At 45.7% G+C, this 20,770-nt stretch overlaps 1 protein-coding gene across 1 annotated transcript; it reads right to left on the reverse strand.

Annotated features, from left to right (window-relative positions):
• Window positions 1-500: 500 nt before the first annotated feature.
• Window positions 501-2,553, reverse strand: FRAT2 (FRAT regulator of WNT signaling pathway 2). The gene has a single exon (XM_052660952.1). It carries the CDS (start codon window positions 2,551-2,553, stop codon window positions 1,864-1,866), a length of 690 nt encoding a protein of 229 aa, XP_052516912.1. The 3' UTR covers window positions 501-1,863.
• Window positions 2,554-20,770: the final 18,217 nt, after the last annotated feature.

Genomic DNA, 20,770 nt, shown 5'->3' on the forward strand with positions numbered 1-20,770 from the left:
AACTCTGCCTGCTCAAACCACGCCAACTACCAGCAACATTGCTATAAAACCCTATTGTCCTTTCTCTAGGCCACAGCTCAAGACTGGGTCAAGTGTCCAAGATCAAAATAGTGAGGCTCTGTCTATACCCTCCCCATTCTTCAAACACAAAAAATTCAGCAAACTCACCTTCCTCCATCCTCTTCCAGGTATAGCAAATCACTTGGCCTCTGTCCTCCCTCCAGCCTAGAAAGTTTCTGGAATATGTTTTGATTCCACAAAGGGAGCTGAAAGCCCACCTAGCATGTTTTCTAAAACCTGGACTGAATTTTTCTATCTTGTGGAATATCGACCCAGAAACACTCTTGGACCACAGCTCCACCAGTCTCCACCTCCCACCTCGACCCCCCCAAGGGCCCTCTCCATTATAACTTCATTATGAAAGGTGTCACCTATGTGCTTTTCTTTCCCCCGCCTTCCACCAAAAAGCCAAACCAGGCTCCAAAACAAAAACCCAATTTATTCAGCAGACATTTTAATTAAGAAATCCTAGAAATCAGGACCACCACAATTTCAGACACTCCGGTGCGAAGTGTACCTCAACAGCTACATCTGAAGGATGAGCAAGCCATTGAATCTTTTTTAAAAAAGTTAGTTTAGCTCCCTTAAAGTTTGGAGGTGGCACCTTATTTAAAGCGCCCTCAAGTTTCCTAAGTTTCACATGGGTAAAACCAGCAGTTTCTCCTCTTGGAGAGTCACATTTAAAACACGGTTTCTGTCACTCACAAAGAGCTGGTGCCTAGAGGAAACAGAGAGGTGAGGACCCTCAGAGACTCAGGCTCATGGCTCCATGGAGGGCCAAAATAGAGCAGACAAACAGCCAGGGTCTCATCCATGCAGTGCAGACATCAGAAAGGGTCGAATAAGAAAGGCCAGGCAGGAGGACAGGAGAGACTCAAGGGATTGTTTATGACCGTTTCTGAGAAAGCTCAGGGTATGGCCAAGAGTGGCCTCACCGGAGGAGTTCTGGATAGAAAGAAAGCACGGAAAAAACAAGTAATTCTCCTTTCATCTATATGTCCACTCCAAGAGGTAGCAAAGCATAAACAGGACTCTTCTTGGAACAAGAGAAAAGACAAGACACAGGGGTGAGTTAGCTTTCCCAGGAACCCCACAGCCTTCCACCTACAGCACACTATGACCTTGAATCACAGGTGGCAAGGTCAAGGCATTTAAAAGTCCACATCCAAGTCGACCCACCTTCAAAATTCTCCACCTCCCTGCCCCAGACAACTGGAGTTCCCATCTCCCACCTCGATCAGTCATCGGATGAGGTGGGAGAGTAAGGGGGCTGGCATCCCAACCCACCCACCACCAAGCTTTTACATTCTTCTTCTCCCTGGAATTTCTTTGCACAGCGATTGTAGCACCATTTTCACTAAGCTCCTCCACCGGAAAATAAAGAAAATGTATTCGAGTCATCAGTTTTCAAGTATTGTTATAAAGCCCTCACGATTCTCGCCCCTTGAAGCCGAATCTTTAAACAATCCTAGCACACGACATCCCCAAGGGTTAAGTCAGGTACAAGTTGATGCAAATAGCTGCCATAGTTCTCCCAGTTTTGTCCCAGGTCCCTGGGGCCGGGGTTAATTCTCACGCGACACGAACGCGCCCAGGCCCGCGTATTTCTCCACGCTCAAGTTTTCTCCGACAGTCTCGCCGGGGCCACTAACTTCTCGGCTTGAGGTCTCTCTCCACGCGCCTCCTTGCAGTCTAGGCGGTCGCTCCAAGAACGGCAACGGCGGCTTCAGCTCAAGATTGGGGTAAGTAGGACGCCGCAGGGTCGGCGCAGCAGCTTCTTTTCCTCCCTCCAGGGGCCCCGGGTCAGTGCAAAGCGCCGGAGGGTTGAAGGGAGACAGGATCCAGTCGGCTGCGGCTAGCCCCCGGTCCGGGAGGACCCGCGGGGCCTGTGGCTGCCACCGCGGCGACTGCTCGCTGGAGCCTCCGCACGGCCTCCTTGATGAGGTTCCCCGAGAGCACCAACTGCTGCAGAAGCCGGTGCGGGTCGTCGTCGTTGGCGCGCGCCGCAGCTGCGGGCCATCGTCGCTGTTGCAAGCGGCGGGAGGTGACAGCGCCCCGCAGCCATCCTCGCCGGCACGGCCCGGGTAATGTGCTGGCTCCAGCGGCGAGCTCAGCCACAAAGTAGGGCGCAGCCCGGCCCCGCACGCGGCCGCGGTCCCCGAGGGCGCAGCGCAAGGCCCCCGGGGGCGCCGGGCCCCCAGCCTCGACCGACGCGGCCGGTAGAAGCAGCGGCTGCGCTGGCGCCCGGGCCTTGTCCGCTCTCACCGCCGCCGGGGGCCGCGGGGGCTGCAGTGGCGGCCCCGAGGGCGCACACGCGGAGGCAGGGCGGTCCTGCGCCGCGTCCAGCTGCAGCGTCTCGCCGATCTGGGCCACCAGCCGGTCCACCTCAACCGAGCCGCCCACAGTCACCGACTGTTCCAGCAGTAGGAAGCTGTCCTCCTCCTCCTCCTCTTCCTCGCCGGCTTCCTCTTCCTCCTCCCTCCGGCACGGCATGGCCCCCCGCGCCGGCACCCGGCGCTGTGCGGGGGTCGCTGGCGGCTCGGCTGTCCCGGGGGCTCGGTGGGCCGCGGCGAAGCCGGGCGCGGTGCCGAGGCCAAAGCCGAGGCGGTAACGGGAGCCCGCCAGGCACTCGCGCCGCGCGCCTGCAGCCGCGGGAGCCGGAATCCTACTGGCTCAGGTTGATTTGTAAACAATGGGTGACGTCGCCGCCGGGCCCTACCACCGCGCCGGGGACCGGGGGGACACGCGAGGAGGCGGCGCGGCGCGGGCAGTCGCGGGAAGGGCAGGGACGCAGCCGGAGCCTTTTTGTGTCTGCGCTCGGTGTCTGCCTAGGAGTGGATTCCGGGAGTGGGGAGAACTTCGTACTTCCCCGGCCCGATCAGCAGCACAAGAAAATGAAGACTCTTGAGGAGGCGTGTATTGGATTCTCCCACTCACGGACACACCTACCCACATACCCAAGCCCTCCTCCTCGGACGTTTCCTCCCTCCCCACGTGTCAGCACGGCTAGGGCCGGCCCTGCTCTACCGCCGCGCACCCGCAGTCACCCGAACCCGGAGTGGTGGGGGAGGGGCGGGCCCTGCGACCGGCCGGCTCGGAAAGGGTGGGGCTGGGGAAATTGGGGCTGGGGAGGGCGACGTCGCATTGGCGGGCCTAATCGACCTGAGGTGGGGTCTGTGAGCTTACCCCCTCCGCCCAGGCTTCCGGCCCTCAGGCCCAGCGCGAGAGAAGGACGCGCCACCGTATGGCTAAAGAAGAGCTGACTTTGTTCATTAAAAAAAAAAAAAAAAGATTTAAATAGAAATATAGGGCAATGGAAAAAAAAACTCTAATTATAGAACTCAAACATGGTTTACATATTAGAATTTTTCTTTTCCAGCCTTATTCTATTAAAAGTGTTATGCAAACAGCCATTCGTATACAACGTAATTCACTTTCCCACTAGCATTATACCATAAGTGGTGTTCGCGTTATTGCTTGCGCTTTGAGAACATTTAATGATTACGTAAGTACCCATGAAATGACTGTGCCATGAATTATTAAACAGCTCTTTTAACGTTTGCTGTTTACCTTCTTTCACCGTTGTAAATAAGTATATGATTAACATTTTTGTGCGCAGAAATTTTTTCCGTGTTGATTCTTTCCTAAGAACATATTGCCAGGAATGGAAATTCAGGTCACAGGATATGGATATTTTAAGTTTCTGATAAATGTACCAAATTGCTTTCCTTCCAACAGTTGGGTAAATTTATTCTCCCGTCATTCATGTGTAAGCATATGGTATTCACTGTGCCTTCAGGAGTACTTGAGTATTACAGTTACTTTTTTTTCTGGTTTTGTAAGTGATATGGATAACTCATTTCCATATTTATTTATTTGATCTTACTTAGGTAGAGGAGTTTTCTAAACGTTTATTAACCAATGTACTTCTTATTGGGGGGAATAGTTGTCTCATAATATTTTCCTATTGAGTTTTTTTTTTTTTTGTATTTGCATAACTCCTCTACATACCAGAAGCTAACTCTTCTCTTTCATATTTTGCTGTGACTCTTTCTTCCATTTTTGTTGGCCCTGTGCAGTTTTTTATTTTTCACTAAAACTTAAACTTCTAAAATAGTCATATCTATATAAAGTCCCTTCCTATGAAACTTTTAATACAAAGCTAAATTTAGAGTCTGGCCTCCAGAAAGTTATTAAATATTCAGTTATATTTTCCTGAGACTTTCCTAGTGTCTTGACTTTCTTCAAATACATCTGGATTAATTTTGGTCAATAGTGCAGGGAGATAATATGATGCCACACCCTCCCACCCCGAGGCTGCAGGCACAGCGGAATACAGGAAGGGCTGTATTTCTTCGCTGGCCCAGAGGTGTGTGGGTACTATAGACACAAGCTCTTCCCTGATGAGCTCCCAGCTGCTGGGTAAGCTGAAGGCTGTAAGGTCTGGGTGTGACTGGGAATATTATGATCAATTGAAAAAAAAGATCTGAACAGGTTGTACAAAGACCTAAACAGATTCACGTCTCATTCCTGCCACGTCTGGGTGTGTGGCTTCTGGCAAATCAGTTTACAAGTGAAAACACTTGTAAAATGGAAAAAAATAATCCTGGCCCTGCCTCCCCCTGAGGATTGCTTTCAGGATCAAATGAGATAATGAGAACAGGCTTTGTCAGGCATTACCAAAGTAATGTGGGATTAGGTCCAGTGGTTTACTAACAGAGGTCTGGCTTAACTCCAGCCCTTCCCTCAGGGTAACAGCTAATACATTCACGTTAAATTCTCCCCCCACCCCCCCTTGCAGCCCACTAAGTAAAATGTACCCCCAAGGCATTACTTCCTTGAACTTGACTGGTCCCTGAATTCTGCCTTCTGCTTATGGGACCTGGGATTGCTTGAAGTCAGTCCAAAGCCTCCCAGATTCCAAGGGGTGACCCCACAACTAGTTCTGCAGGTTTTGGTGACAGATCCTTTCCCAACGTGCAGACTTCCTCCTGCATCTCTGTGGAGGGCTCTTCACATACTTTATGGATGTGAACTGAAAGCCGTTGACCTCAGAGAGAGAGGAGTCTCATTTTCATTCTGATGACACTTACTAGAGAGAATTTCAAGGGGAATGAAAATTAGGGGAGGTCTTATGGATTTCAGCAGAGTTAAATGGTTAATTTTTTTCCTCTCCTCTCTGTAAGATGATGCCTGCCTGTAAGTAGAGAAAAGCAGTTTTATGCTCCATTGACTTTAAACATTAATGGGGTTGGTGTAGCTATTGTCTCTAACCCCGCATCCCTGGAAGTCGTTTTTTGTCTTCTTGTCAGGGTAATTCCCACAGTGCTCTTAGTACTATAGGAAATAGAGCTGAGATGGCATTCTTTTAAAAATCTTCCCTTTGTAATGTTGCTTTTGTGTGGAGATTGCTATGTAAATATGTGGGGACTTGGATATTATACTATTCATTATAGAGAGGAATTCATTACTGGAGACCAACTCCATTTTCCTGGGGGCACTTCTCTGGAGAGCTCTGAGAGAGGAAAGTGCAGTGCTGGACCAGTGGGAGGCAGAGAAGTGCCCTGGATTAGGAATCAAAATACAAGATGCTAGAGAGACTCAGATGCAATTAAAAGTAATGAGAGGGTATCAGAAAGGGAAACGATGAGAGCTGTGTGCCTGGCACGCTGGCCGTCTGCCTGGAAAGAGACATGGAGGGTATTCAGGATCACCCGTGGAAGGACACAGAATCCAAGGATTTTCTCCATTTGTTTAGACTGCATTGAAATTCTTCACAAGGAGTTTGCTTTCCACATGGACTTTGTTTTCAGTCGTCTGCATTCAGAGACGCCAGCAGGGATGAAGAGAGAGACTATAGGCTTGGAATCCCACCTGCATCCAGCCACTTCATCCTTCTGTCCCTCAGATTCTGAATCTGTAAAACGGAGGGTGATCCCTTCTTTACACAATTGTTATATTGCATAAGAATATGTATGGGAAAACTCATCGCATGACCCTGGGGGTGATGTTGGAATGAAGCTCTGAGAAGCAGAAATAGTCTTAGAGATGTTTAAGCCTGAAAAAAGGCAAGTTCTGTGCTGTGGTCCATTAATGGATGACTAGATAAACAGTGTAGCCACACAATAGAATATTACTCAGCCATAAGAAGAAAGGAAGTGATGGTGTGCTACATGATGCTCAAAAACATTGCACGAAGTGAGAGAAGCCAGAAACACAAGGTCGTGTATTGGGATTCCACTTACAGGAAATATCCAGAAGAGGTAAGCCCACAGAGGCAGAAAGCAGGTTGGTGGTTGCTTAGGCCTGGGGAGTGAGAATGGTGGGGGTGGGGGAAGACTGCTCAAGGGAGCGAGGTTTCCTTTCGGAGTGTTGAAAAGATTTTGGAACTTGATAGTAGTGGTTGCACAACTCTGTGGGTATATTCAATGTCACTGAATTGTATGCTTCGAAATAGCTAATTTTATGTTCTATGCATATCACCTCAATAAGACAAATCCTATGCTGCATCTGGTGTTTGATCTAGTTCTTTCTCTGTAATTGTAGCCGCAACCTACTAGCGGATGTGAAGTCGTCGCATCTTCACCATCCTTCCAGTGCAGGCCACAGATCTTTTTCAACTTTGAAGTCCATTGAAAATGCCAAATCGGCTGATTCCCTCACTCCTGCTGTGTGATTTCCTGACTGAGGTAAACTGGGTCATTGTCTTCCTTTGGCAAGCAAGCAAAAACTAGTCCAGCGGCAGCCAGGGGACCCCGATAGTCCTGATGAAGATCTTCAGTCATCTTTTCCAGCCTCCCTTCTTTGTGCTAAGGGCATAGGTTGGCATAGGTTGCAATTATTTTTAATAAAATGTCTACCTAGGTAACCATGATTAGAAATTGCCTTGGGCAAAACCATAGGATCAGATAGTGGATCAGTGATTGCCAAAGGTTAAGTTGGTAGAGGGAAGGCTGTAACTACAAAAGCAAACACAGGGAAATTTGGGGGGCCGATGGAACTGCTCAATGTCCTGATTGCAGTAATGGTCACACACATCTGCACAGATCTTAAAACTTAGAACTGTATACCAAAACAGCAAAACAAACTGTAAACACACATACCATATATTAATTATGGTGGTGGTTGCATGGGTATATATATATTTGTCAAAATTCAATGGACAGGGACTTCCCTGGTGGTCCAGTTATTAAGACTTTGCGTTTCCACTGCAGGGGCCACGGGTTCAATCCTGGTAGGGGAACAAAGATTCCCACATGCCATGGTGTGGGGGAAAAAAGAAACCCAGTGGAGTTTTTAAATGAATGAACGAATTATAGTATAGGGCTTCGCTGATGGCTCAGCAGTAAAGAATCCACCTACAATGCAGGAGACACAGGAGGCCAAGGTTTGATCCCTGGGTTGGGAAAATCCCCTGGAGAAGGAAATGGTAACCCATTCCAGTATTCTTGCCTGGAAAATCCCATGGACAGAGGAGCCCGGCTGGATACAGTCCTTAGGGTTACAAAGAGTTGGACACAACTGAGCAACTGAGCATGTACGCACACACGATTATATTATACCACAATAAAAAATTAATGTTCAAAAATTTGCCTTGGGACATGAAAGACATGCCCTGTACATTCTCTGTAAATCACAGATGGGGAAGTAGGAAAGATGATGGTTGGGCTGCTGGTTGTGTGACAGACCAGCAGGGAGTGGGTTGAGGGAGATCCTGTCAGGGTCATCGCAACGTGGAGCTCAGCTTGAGAGGCTGTGACTTCTGTTCATTCCATCACCCGGCACATCGAAGAGTACCTACATAGTGTCCTTACAGAGCCTAACAGTCTGTAGTGGGAAAAATAATGGTGCTACAAAAATGTCCATGGACTGAGCTCTGGAGCCTGTGAATATGTTATCTTATGAGGCCAAAGGGACTCTGCAGATGGGATTAAGGGACTCTTGAGTTGGGCAGTTTATCCTGGATTGTCCAGATGGGCCCAGTGTAATCACAAGAGGGAGACAGGACTTCCCTGGTGGTCCAGTGGTTAGACCAAGAATCTGCCTGCCAATGCAGGGGACATGGGTTTGATCCCTGGTCCCGGGAGATTCTACATGCCATGGGGCTACTAAGCCCATGAGCCAAAACTACTGAGCCCAAGTGCCCTAGAGCTGTGCTCCATAACAAGAGAAGCAACTGTAGTGTGAAGCCTGAGCACTTCAGCTAGAGAGTAGCCCCTGCTCACTGCAGCTAGAGAATGTCCATGCCCAGCTACCATAAATGAAAAAAACTTTTTTTTTTTTAAAGAAGAGGGAAGCAGGTGGATCAGAGAAGATGTAATGGTAGAATTAGAGGTAGAATGCTGTGATTCCTTTGAAGATGGAAGGGGCCATAGGCCAAGGAATGTAGGCAGCCCCTAGAAGCTGGAAAAGGAGAGGAGACAGTTCCTCCCCTACAACCTCCAGAGAGGAACACAGCCCTGATGACACCTTGACTTTAACCCAGTAAGACCCACTTCAGGCTCCTGACCTCTAGACAGTAAGATAATAAGTGTGTGTTGTTTTAAGCTTCTAAATTTATGGTAATTTGTTAAGAAACAATAGGAAACTAATGCACTGTTTAATGCAGAAAATGTATAAATAAACAATTTTCATACCCTACCCTAAACATGGGTCATAAAAGGATTGAGTACCAAGTGTGATGGTTCAAGCAAGAAGCCACTCAACCCACTCAATGAGTTAGGAATTACTTTCTACAAAAGTGACCCAGACTGATGCCTCAAGGATGGTGTTGCAACATGTTCATGAAAACCCATTCTTTCTTCCCTGGGAACACAGCTAGAATATGTTTTCCAGACTCGCTTGCAGCTAACTGTGGCCACGTGGCTGAGTTCTAGTCAGTGAAACCTGAGCAGAAATGACGTGTGCTGATCCATAGAAACCTCTTCATGTGCTCATCCAATGCTCTTTCCCACTGTGCTCACAGCGGTGTCAATGCCCAGGGCAATCTTGGAAGCCACACATGGAAAATGGCAACCCTGCCCCCAACCCGATCACCCAACATCTAGAAACACCAGATGTTTAGCTTTTCATGAGAATTTGAAAACAAATTTTTGTGTTAAGTGCTGAAAAGTTTGAGATTTGTGACAGCATCCAGCATGACACGAAGTAACAGGGATGGGGAAAGGGTAACAGGGATGGGGAAAGGGTAACAGGGAAGAGAGACGAGAAGAGAGTAGCACCTCTAAGCAACTTGGAAAAGCTCAAATATGGCTGGACCAGTGTCTAGAGGAGAAACAAAAGGGGGTATGTGAAGGATGGGGTGCAAGTTGAGCTGCACAGGTAAACACTGGGTGGGTTGTGAGCACAGGAGGGCCATGAGACCTGATTTGCATTTTAGAAAGAGCAATCTGGTAAATTCCCTGGTAGTTCAGAGGTTAGGACTCGGCGCTTTCACGGCTGGGGCCCTGGTGGTGGAATCACGCCATGCAGCACAACCGAAATAAATAAATGCATCAGTTCAGTTCAGTTCAGTTCAGTTCAGTCGCTCAGTCGTGTCCTACTCTTTGCAACCCCATGAATCGCAGCACGCCAGGCCTTCCTGTCCATCACCAACTCCTGGAGTTCACTCAGACTCACATCCATCGAGTCAGTGATGCCATCCAGCCATACATGTATACAAAAAATAAAAACAAGAAATAAAAGGAGCAATCTGCCTATAGGTGCCAGAGCCCAGAGGGAGTAAACCCCAAAGAAGTAAATATAAAGGCCAGATGCCAGTTTCGGATGATGGTGAAATGGAGGCCTTCCTGCTCAAGGAAGCGCTCTGATCTTATCGTGCGCAGCCCAGATGAGCTTCCGATGAGCCGCAGCCAGGCTGGGTTCCCATCCCTGTCCTGCAGGCCAGGCCAAGCATTTCACCATCTTACAGAATTTGTCCTATAGAGGGAAATTCACTTCTAGTAGGCCACTCTGGATTTTCCTGCCGGAGCAGCTTTGCTTCTAGTATCTTGAGGTGAGGGAAGAGACTGGTGAGTTCAGCATCTGGACTCACCTGTGGACCTCGACACGCAGGTGCGCTGAAGCCGTCTCTTTCCTGTTTCAGACTCCTGCAGGCAGACAGCGGACTGCCTCAGAGTCAGTGCTGGTCTCCACAGAAAAACCACACAACTTCACGTGGGAAAACAAGCCCATTTGGAAATGCAGACTTGAGGACGTTGTCTAAATTCATTCTTGCCCATTGCAGGCCTGTGTCCCTAGGTCAGGGACCGCAGTCTGTCTGGTCCTGACCAATGTTAGAGGGGACACCTCGTTGGGAGTGGGGTGACTTGGGTTCTTCTCCAGTAGCTGGATGCTGGGGACAGCAGTTCCAGCTCTGGGCCTCACGGTTCCATTTGTAAAGCCAGGGGTTAGACCCAACTCCTAAAGGCTCCCTTGATTCTGGGATGCTGGGCAAGCAGCTGGGCTATGATATCTAAGCTTGTGATTTCTAACTCTTCCTCATGGTCCTCTAGCAAAATTAGGATGGCTAGCAGCTAGTGCCAGAAAAGCTGACAAGGGCGCTGGGAGACTGTGCTTTTTACTGTTTCCAATTGTGTAAAATGAGTGTAATAAAATCATCTAATTTAGGATCTACTCTAAACAGGGAAGGAGGAGCCATCTGCACCCAGGGCTCAGCTTGCCAGCCCCAAGGAAACCATGACCCCACCCTCTTAATCCAGGCCCCAGGAAAGCACACTTTTAGAAATCTATTGGCCTTGATTTGAAGGGGCTCTTTCAGTCTCGCTGTATCTTTGGCTTTTATTATATAAATTTGTGAATGTCGATGGACTGTACATTTAAACAAATAAAAATTGCTCCCCCAAACAACAAACCTTACAAGATTAAATTAGATAAGAATTTAGGAGTGGAAGGGAGGCTTCAGAGGGAGGGGATGTATGTGTACAAATAGCGGATTCACATTGTTGTATAGCAGAAACAAACACAATGTTGAAAAGCAGTTATGCTCCAATTAAAAATAAAGCTATTGGGTCTTTCAGCAGCAAAAAAAAAAAAAATAATAATTTAGGTAATAATTCCTAACATGTATTTGTAGCTATTACTGTGCCATATACTGGGCTTAATGCTTTATGCATAGATTTTATTTTATCCTCAAAACAAATGTGTGAGCTAGATATAATTGTCTCTGAGGATATTATCTCTAGGGAAACAGGCTAGAGAAGTAAAGGAACCAGCCCAGGGTTGCGCAACTAGGAAGTGGGGGACTAGCCTTTGGGTGAATCACCACCCCAGTTTGCCTGAGACTGTCTGTTTTAGCACCGAAAATCTGCTGTCCTAGGAAGCCACCCTTATCTCAGCCCAACCAGGACAGCTGGTCTCGGTAACTCAGTGGTCCTCATGGGGGGCAACATTGCTGCTCAAAGGCATTCTGCAGTGGTTGTGATATTAATGGTAGCTATTATTATTTGTGTCACTATTACTACCACATGTAATTTTTTAACTTCTCATCCTCCCTCTCCTTACCACCACAATATACTGACAAAAGTACAATATTATCCACTCCCCCAAACCCCTTCCCATACTTCCAGAAAGAGGAAGGCATTGATTGGGAGTACCCAAGGTAAAAGGCAAGTACTTTTATTTTTTTTTTTACTTTTTTTACAGCTTTTAATCAGAGCCCACTTTTCTGGTTCAGCCAGAGCTTGGATGAGAGCTCTGAGCCTGCCCCATCCTATGCAGCCTTCGATCAGGAGAAAAAGCTTGGCTGAAGAGAAGAGCAAAGTGAGCCAAATGCATCGGTGAGTAACCCCCGCCCTGAGCTGTTGCTGCTGGTTGGGTGCTTCCCTCCATTAATCCTTATGAATCCTTAAAGGGGACTTTCTTATTTTCTTTTCTGAACAATGAAAGTCCATTGTAAATAAAATCACTTCAAAACATGGTTGAGTCATGGTTTCCACACAAAGGGAAAACCCTCTAAAAGGTAAACAGACCAATCAAACGTAAGGTAGTTCAAGGGCCAAGGGTCCTTAACTAGTGGCCCTTGTCCTATAGAAGTGGCTCTAAGCCTCAAAAAGTTAAACAGAAATACCATATGATCCAGCAATTCCATTTCTGGCTATATACCCTAAATTGAAAGCACCACATTCATAGCAGCAGTATTCTCAACAGCCAAAAAATGGAAGCAACCCAAATGTCCATCCAGATTTATGAATAGATAAACAAAAGTGATATAGCGATACAATGGGCTATCATTCCTCCTTAAAAAGGAAGGGAATTCTGACACATACAACAATGTGGATGAAACTTGAGGACATTACGCTAAGTGAAACAAACAAGTCACAAAAGAATAAATATTTAATGATTCCAGTCATATGAAATATCTGAAGTAGCCAAATTCATAGGGACAAAAAGTATAATGGTGGCTTCCAGAGACTGGGGGGAGAAGGGAAATGGGAGTTAACAGATATGGAGTTCCAGACTGGGATGATGAAAATTTTCTGGAGATGAATGGTGTTGATAAATGTTGCATAACAATGTGAATGTGAATGTACTTTATGCTACTGAACTATACACTTAAAATTGCTAAAATGCTAAATTTTAAGCTATGTAATTATTTTATCACAATGAAAAAAGAAGTACCAGTTGCCTGTAAAAAGGAAAAAAGACAGATGTTAACAAGTGTTGGCAAAGATATGGAGAAATTGGAGCCCCAATACATTTTTTTTTTTCCCCAATACATTGTTGATGAGAATGTGAAACAGTACAACATTTTGGCAGTTCCTCAAAAAGTTAAACATGGGCTTAGCATGAAAAGAGTGAAAGTGTTAGTTGCTCAGTTGTGTCCCACTCTTTGTGACTCTATGAACTGTAGCTTCTCTGTCCATGGAATTCTCCAAGCAAAAATACTGGAGTGGGTAGCCATTCCCTTCTCCAGGGGATCTTCCCTACCCATTCTGGTCTCCTACGTTGAAGTCAGATTCTTTACCATCTGAGCCACCAGAGAAGCCTATAACCCAGCAGTTTCACTCCTGGGCATATACTTGAGAGAACTAAAAGCATATGTCCGTATAAACACTTGTACAGAAATATTCATAGCAGCATTATTCATAGTAACCAAAAAGTAGAAATTACCCAAACGTCTATCAACTAATGGATATGAATAAATGAAATATGGTATACCAACTCAATGGACATGAATCTGAGCAAACTCCTGGAGACAGTGAAGGACAGGGATGCCTGGAGTGCTGCAGTCCATGGGATCGCAAAGTCAGACACGACTTAGTGACCGAACAACAACATCTATACATGGGGTGTTATTTAGCCTTAATAAGGAATGAGGTGGCTTGGCTTCCCCAGGAGCTCCTGGTAAAGAATCCCCCTACGATGCAGGAGAATTGCAGGAGACGTGGGTTTGATTTTTGTGTCAGGAAGATCCCCTTGAGGAGGAAATGGCTAGCTACTCTGGTATTCTTGCCTGGGAAATCCCATGGACAGAAGAGCGTGATGGCCTACAGTCCATGGGATTGCAAAGAGTCAGACAAAATTGAGCCACTAACAACAACAAACAAAAGGAATAAAGTACTAATACATGCTAAACATGGGTAAAACTTGAAAATGTTACATTCAATGGAAGAAGCCAGATGCAAAATGCCACATGTTACATAATTCCATTTATATAAAATGTCCAGAATAGGCAAATCCATAAAGACAGAAAGTAGACTTCCAAGGAGTTGGGAAAGGAAGTAAGGCATGAGGAATGACCACTTAACGGGTGTAGATTTTCTTTTTAGAGTGGTGGAAATGTTCTGGAATTAGTGGTGATAGTTGTAAGACATTGAATTATGTGCTTTGAAAGAGTGAGTTTTGGGAATTCCCTGGTGGTGGAGTAGTTAGGACTCCATGCTCTCAGTGCTGAGGGCCCTGGTTCAATCCCTGGTCCGGGAAATAAGACCCTGGGGGAAGCTACCAGGTGAGGCCAGAAAGAAAGAAGTCTGGCAGTTTCTTAACAGGTTAAATATAAACTTAGCATATGACCCAGGAATTCCACTCCTAAGACTCTATCAAGAGAAATAGAAACACATCCATAAAAAGGCTTGGACAAGAATGTTCCTAGCTGCTTTAGTCATAATCACCCACAGGTGGAAACATTCCTGATGTCTATCAACTGGTGAATGGATAAACACAATGGATGTCCATACATTAGAATATTATTGAGCAATAGAAAGAAATGTACTGCATTATGCTAAAACATGGAGGAACCTCAAAAACACGAACTACATTAAGTTAAAGAAGCCAGAGGCAAAACCCTACATATTACTTGATTCCCTTTATATGAAATTCCAGAAAAGGCAAATGTACAGAAAGAAAGTAGAGCAGCCTGGGGCTGTGGATGGGAGCAGAGGGTGACACCAAAGGGGCACAAGGGAAATTCTGCGGTTGATGGCGATGTTCTAAAACTGGAGGCTGGTAGTGGTTGCACAACTTTTGTTCTATTAAAAAGCCTAGAACCGTACATTTACAGTGGATGAATTTAATGGTATATAAATTATACATCAACAAAGCAGTTAAGGGCTTCCCAGGTGGTGCTAGTGGTAAAGAACCTGCCTGCCAATGCAGGAGACATAAAAAACATGGGTTCAATCTGTGGGTTGGGAAGATCCCTTGGAGGAGGGCATGACTACCCACTCCAGTATTCTTGCTTGGAGAGTCCCATGGACAGAGGAGCGTGGCAGGCTACAGTCCATAGGGTCACAAAGAGTTGAACACAACTGAAGCGACTTTAGCAAGCATGCATGCACAAAGCAGTTAAACCTTGCTCTAAGGATATATATTGATTCAATAAAAGAAAATTCTAGAGCTCTTTGATGGTCCCCAGCTACAAGACTATTCAGCACTTGAAATATACCCCGTCTGAATTGAGATGTGCTGTTTAGTGTAATACATACTAGATTTCATGGACTTAGCATGAATAACAGAATGTAAGCTAGTTATTAGTAATTATTTACATTATTACATATGTTAAATGATAGTATTTGGATATATTAAGTTAAATAAACTATATTACTGAAATGAATTTCACCTTTTTCTTTTTTTTGGCAATGCCATGTGGCTTGTAGGATTTTAGTTGCCCGACCAGGCCTCAAACTGGGGCCCCCCTGCTTTGAGAGCATAGAGTGTTAACCACTGGAGCACCAGGGAAATCTTCTTACTTTTTAGATGTGGCCACTAGAAAATTTCACAGGTGACTTGCATTATATTTCTATTGGTCAGTGCTGCTCCAGAAGCAGGTCTAGCTACAGGTGAACCTTGGTCTAGTAGCTTCACAATGTTACTCAAGATCTGATTTCTTTCTAGTTTGATCTTCCACAGCCCTGATTTCAACCTGGAGCTAGCTACTCTCAGTGTTGCAGCCAGCAGCTCTTAGAGGGACATGCTTCTCTATTCAAGAGTAGAGTCTGTGTATCAGCATTTTCTCCCAGACAGGCTGGGATTCACCTACTGGACTGTCTTAATTCATGTGCTCACCCCTGAGTCAATCCTGCGGACAGGAAGAGAGATTCCGCGGATAGTTCATGCGCCCTACTCCTACAGCTGGTGAGAGGGTCAACCTCTCCAGTATCACAGTATAATCAGAACTGAAATCAAGAGTGTACGGAAGGGAAAAGAATGGAATAATTGCTGGGGAAGAAACCAGGAAGTATTCCCACTGAGAAAGAAAGGTAAATAATAACAACACAGTGTGATGAGTGAAGTCACAGCGGTATAAACAGATTGCCTGTGGTCTGTTCTTGCTGTTGTTTCTGCTTTCTCTTTCTCATACTTTTTCTCCTTGTATGCCGGGTTATTGTTGATAGAATCCTGGACATTGCATTTGAAAAATTTTTTGTACAATAGAAATAATTTGGGAGCTAAGATGATGTTGTCATCCTCCACGTAAGATTTTTGTTTCTTTCTATCAAATTCATGAGGACACGAGCAGTCTGAAACCACCTTACTCCAAGTCCTAGCCTCAAGATTCCCTGGGCCACCCAGACTACTTGATGGTAATTTTCAAGTGTATGTGATACACCTCAGATTTACCCTTACTCCAAGACTGTAATCCATTAAGGTCCCAGCTGAAGATGTGTGTGTGATTTATTTGGGTCTCCATTCTTAGTGATTCCTAAACTCAAACTTTTATCCGCTTAACCTCACAAGACCCCTAAAAGTGCATTTCAGCCACACAGTTTGTACTCCACTCATCCACTCACACATAAGGTTGCCTTTTGCTGGACTCTCTGAGTCCTATTGGCTCCTGAGGCTTGGTCAGGTAATTCCTTGCTATGATGTTAGCTCTTTGTTGCTTTTAAAAAGCTGTGTTTGTCTTTTTAAAGGGTTCATCCTACTTCCTTTTTCATTTTTAGCAATAAAGTACTTTAAATTAAGGTATAGACTTTTTTTAACTTAAAAAAATTCATTTATTTATTTGGCTGTGCCAGATCTTAGTTGTATCACGCAGGATCTTTGATCTTCATTGTGATTGTGGCATGCAGAGTCTTTAGCTGTGGCATGAGATTCTTGCAGCATCAGTTCAGTTCAGTTCAGTCACTCAGTTGTGTCTGACTCTTTGCAACCCCATGGACTGCAGCATGCCAGGCCTCCCTGTCCATCACCAATTCCCAGAGTTTACTCAAACTTATGTCCCTTGAGTCGGTGATGCCATCCAACCATCTCATCCTCTGTTGTCTTCTTCAATCTTTCCCAGCGTCAGGGTCTTTTCAAATGAGTCAGCTCTTCACATCAGGTGGCCAAAGTATTGGAGTTTCAGCTTCAGCATCAGTCCTTCCAATGAATATTCAGGACTGATTTCCTTTCGGATGGACTGGTTGGATCTCCTTGCAGTCCAAGGGACCCTCAAGAGTCTTCTCCATCACCACAGTTCAAAAGCATCAATTCTTCGGTGCTCAGCTTTCTTTATAGTCCAACTCTCACATCCATACATGACCATTGGAAAGACCATAGCTTTGACTAGACAGACCTTTCTTGGCAAAGTAATGTCTCTACTTTTTAATATGCTGTCTAGGTTGGTTATAACTTTTCTTCCAAGTTTGGCAGCATGTGGGATCTAATTCCCTGATCAGGGATTGAACCTGGGCCCCCTGCATTGGGAACATGGGATCTTAACCACTGGACCACCAAGGAAATCCCTCGACATTGGTGTTTTTTTAGATATGACAGTAATGCACACTTAGCATAAACACAGCGTAACTTAAACATAACTCTTATGTGTGCGGAAACCAAAACATTCATGTTACTCCCCTGCCACCCTGTTTATTTTTTGGCCCCACCCACAGTTTGTGGGATCTTAATTCCCTGACCAGCAATTGAACTTGGACCCTCAGCATTGAGAGTGTGGAGCCCTAACCTCTGGACTGCCAGGGAATTCCCCTTGTGTTACCTGCTTTATTGTAATAGTATTTGCTTTTTGTGGTGGTCTGGAACCAAACTTGCAATATCTCCAAGGTATACCTATAATGTGCTTGACAGATTTTGAAATCAGAGTCATGCTAGCCTCATAAAATGGGTAGGAATGTTCCCTTTTATCTACAGTATGAAGGAATCTGTGCAAGATTGATGCAGTTTTATTCTTAAACATGTGCTGGTGAAGCTATTTGGACCAGGAGTTTTCTTTTTGAAGTTCAACTTTTTAAATAGTCAGAGGGTTACTCAGAATTTTTTTTTTTTACAATTCAAAATTTTTATAGATGATACTCCATTTAAGTTATTATGAAATATTGACTATATTCCCTGTGCTGCACAAGATGTCCTTGTAGCTCATTCTTTTTTTTTTTTTTTTTTTTGATGTTGGATGTTTCTGAATATTTCTTTTAAGTCTTTTATTTTTTAAAGTTTTTCTTTCTTTTTTTTTTATTTTTGGCTGTGCTGGGTCTTTGTTGCTACACTCGGGCGTTCTCTAGTTGTGGCAAGTAGGGGCTACTTCTCGCTGTGGTGCACAGGCCTCTTACTGCAGCGGCTTCTTTTGTTGTGGACCCCGGCTCTAGAGCGTATGGGCTTCAACAGTTGTGGCGCACAGGCTTAGTTGCCCCAGGGCATGTACAATCTTCCCAGCCCAGGGGTCAAACTTGTGTCCCCTGTGTTGGCAGGCAGATTCTTAACCACTGGACCACGAGGGATACCCTAGCTCATTCATTTCACAATGCATTCTAACTTTTTTTTTAGTTGAACGCCAGATAATTTTGAGCTGAATTGCCACAGAACTCCTCACCGATGACCTTCATGTTACTAAATTCGATAATCCTCAGTTTACTTGAACTTTAAACAGGTTTGATGCAGCGGATAACCTCTATCTTCTTGAAGTTTCCAGGATACCATGTTCTCCTGTTTTGTGTTTTATCAGTTTTTTTTTTCTTCCTCACTGGCTGTTCTTATCTGCCCTTAATGTTGGAGTGTCCCAAGCTCAGTCTTAGATGTGTTTTCTCTATCTACACTCACATACTTGTTGATATCCCAGTCTATTTACTTGAAACACACACACACATAGGCTCCCAAATGAATACATCTACCCTGGAAGCTCTCCTCTGAGTTCCAGGTTCATAGACCCAGTTGCTCTAGGGGCTCAGTCTTCCTTTGGATGTCTAATGGTCATCTCAAACTCAACATGTCTAAAACCGAACTCCAGACTCTCCAGCTCCCAAATGCTTCATCTGCGGTGTTTTCCCATCCCGACTGATGGTCACTTTGCATCAGGTGACCCCTAGATTCACAGTCGCCCAACGACTCCCCTTTCCACTGGGAGGAAAAAGTCAAAGTCCTTATAGTGGCCTATAACCCTATGCCAACTCATCTCCCTCTTACTGTCTCAGCTCCAGCTACTTTTCTTTGACTAACCTGAGCACATGCCTACGCCAGGGTCTTTGCACTTGCTGCTTCCTCCAGCTACAGGAGTTATCTAAGGGCTCACTTCTTCAAATCTTTAGCCAATTTAAAGTTGAAACCACCCCTCCCTCCCATCCAGTACTCCCTGTCCCCTTTTCTGCTTTACAATTCACTGTAAAACTTATCGTTTGCTAATGTATTGAATTCCATATTTATTTTGTTTCATTACCCCATGGAGGCTGGGTGTTTTGTTTGTTTTGTTCTTGATGTATCCCTAGTGCCTAGGGCAGTACCAGACATGCAGGGAGCAAGGATAAAAAAAAAAAATCCTATCTAGCCTGCATAGTCCAAAAACCCAGGGGCCCAGCTTCCCTCTCCTGAAGCTAAAGATCCCTCCGTGAACAGCACTGGACTTCAAGTTGCAGTTTCCAAGCCACTTCCAGCCACTTCTCACCATCTCCACCACTGAAACTACCGCTTCCCATCCCAGCCTAATGTACCATCACCCTCTTGTCTGGATTGTTAAGAGCAGGTTCCCAGCAGGTCTGCTCATTTCCTCCAGCCTGTTCTAATCTATGACTCACACAACAGCCAGTAATCCCTTTTTTTTTTTTCAAATGCAAGTCAAATCAGGTCGCCCCTGTGTATCCTCCACCCGCACCCTATTTTTGTTGGGCTAATCCAAGGCCCTGTAAAACACCCCCATCCAGCAGCTTCTCTGGTCTTCAGCTGCCCCACTCTGCACATGGCCCCCCTGGCCCAGCAACCTTGGCCTCTTGTCCGTTCTTAAGGGGCCATGTGTGCGTGTGTGCATGCTTGCTAAGTCGCTTCAGTCATGTCCAACTCTTTGACACCCCATGGACTGTAGCCTGCCAGGTTCCTCTGTCCATGGGGATTCTCCAGGCAAGAATACTGGAGTGGGTTGCCATGGCCTTCTGCAGAGGAGCTTCCCAACCCAGGGATCAAACCCATGTCTCTTAGGTCTTCTGTACTGGCAAGCAGGTTCTTCATCACCAGCACCCCCTGGGAAGCCTGAAGAGGCCATACTCCTGATTCCAGGGTCTCTGCACATGCCATGCTTAGTTTGGAGCATGGCCCAAAAGTGGGTGACAGGGGCTTTAGCAGCTCTGCCCCGGAACCCAACCACATACGCACACACAAACATACAACCTAAGCAAAAAAAAAGGCCTCGTCTGCAACAGCGCTTCATGACAGAACCCAGAAACCAGAATATGTTGTCACTTTGGTTGTTTACGCAAACAATCTAACCTAAAGCCTGCTCCACCCCAGGTCTTAGATAAACATCGTTCACTTCAAGGGGCCTCCCCCACCAAATCAAGTCCAACTCCCCACCTTGTTCAAATCCATCCCTTCATGGCCACACTTAGACTTCATGGCTAGTCCAATCATGTCTTTACTGATTTATTTTTAATTTATTTTGTCTGTCTCCACCTCAGAAATTTCATGAAGGCCAAGTTCCTATCTGCTTTACACACTGCTGAATCTCCCATGCCTCCCAAAATCTTTTTGTGGAAAGAAGTCCTTTTTTCAGAATAAATGCACAATGCCAGTGTGTGAAGAAAATGTTGAAAAAAGAAAAGATTTGCAGGCCAACTCCATCCCCCTCCTTGAAAGGGGAGGAGGAAGAAGAAAGAATACCATACATGCCCCGCCCCCCCACCCTACCCCTCCTGGCCCTCCCAGTTCTCAAGAAAGTCAGTTCTGGTCCAGCTCCACCCTTCTCTCACCAAGTACAGAAACCTGTTCTGTAATTAGTTTCAGTCTGAGTCGCCGGGCTTTGGGGGTGAAGAGCATTCAAGATGATGAACGGGAACAAACTCTGTTGAGACTCTGG

The sequence above is a fragment of the Budorcas taxicolor genome, chromosome 23, assembly GCF_023091745.1.
Source record: "Budorcas taxicolor isolate Tak-1 chromosome 23, Takin1.1, whole genome shotgun sequence".
In the NCBI taxonomy this organism is placed as follows: Eukaryota; Metazoa; Chordata; class Mammalia; order Artiodactyla; family Bovidae; genus Budorcas; species Budorcas taxicolor.

Excerpts from the sequence above, each read along its gene's own strand:
- FRAT2 (XM_052660952.1), bottom strand. The coding sequence starts at position 2,553 with ATGCCGTGCCGGAGGGAGGAGGAAGAGGAAGCCGGCGAGGAAGAGGAG.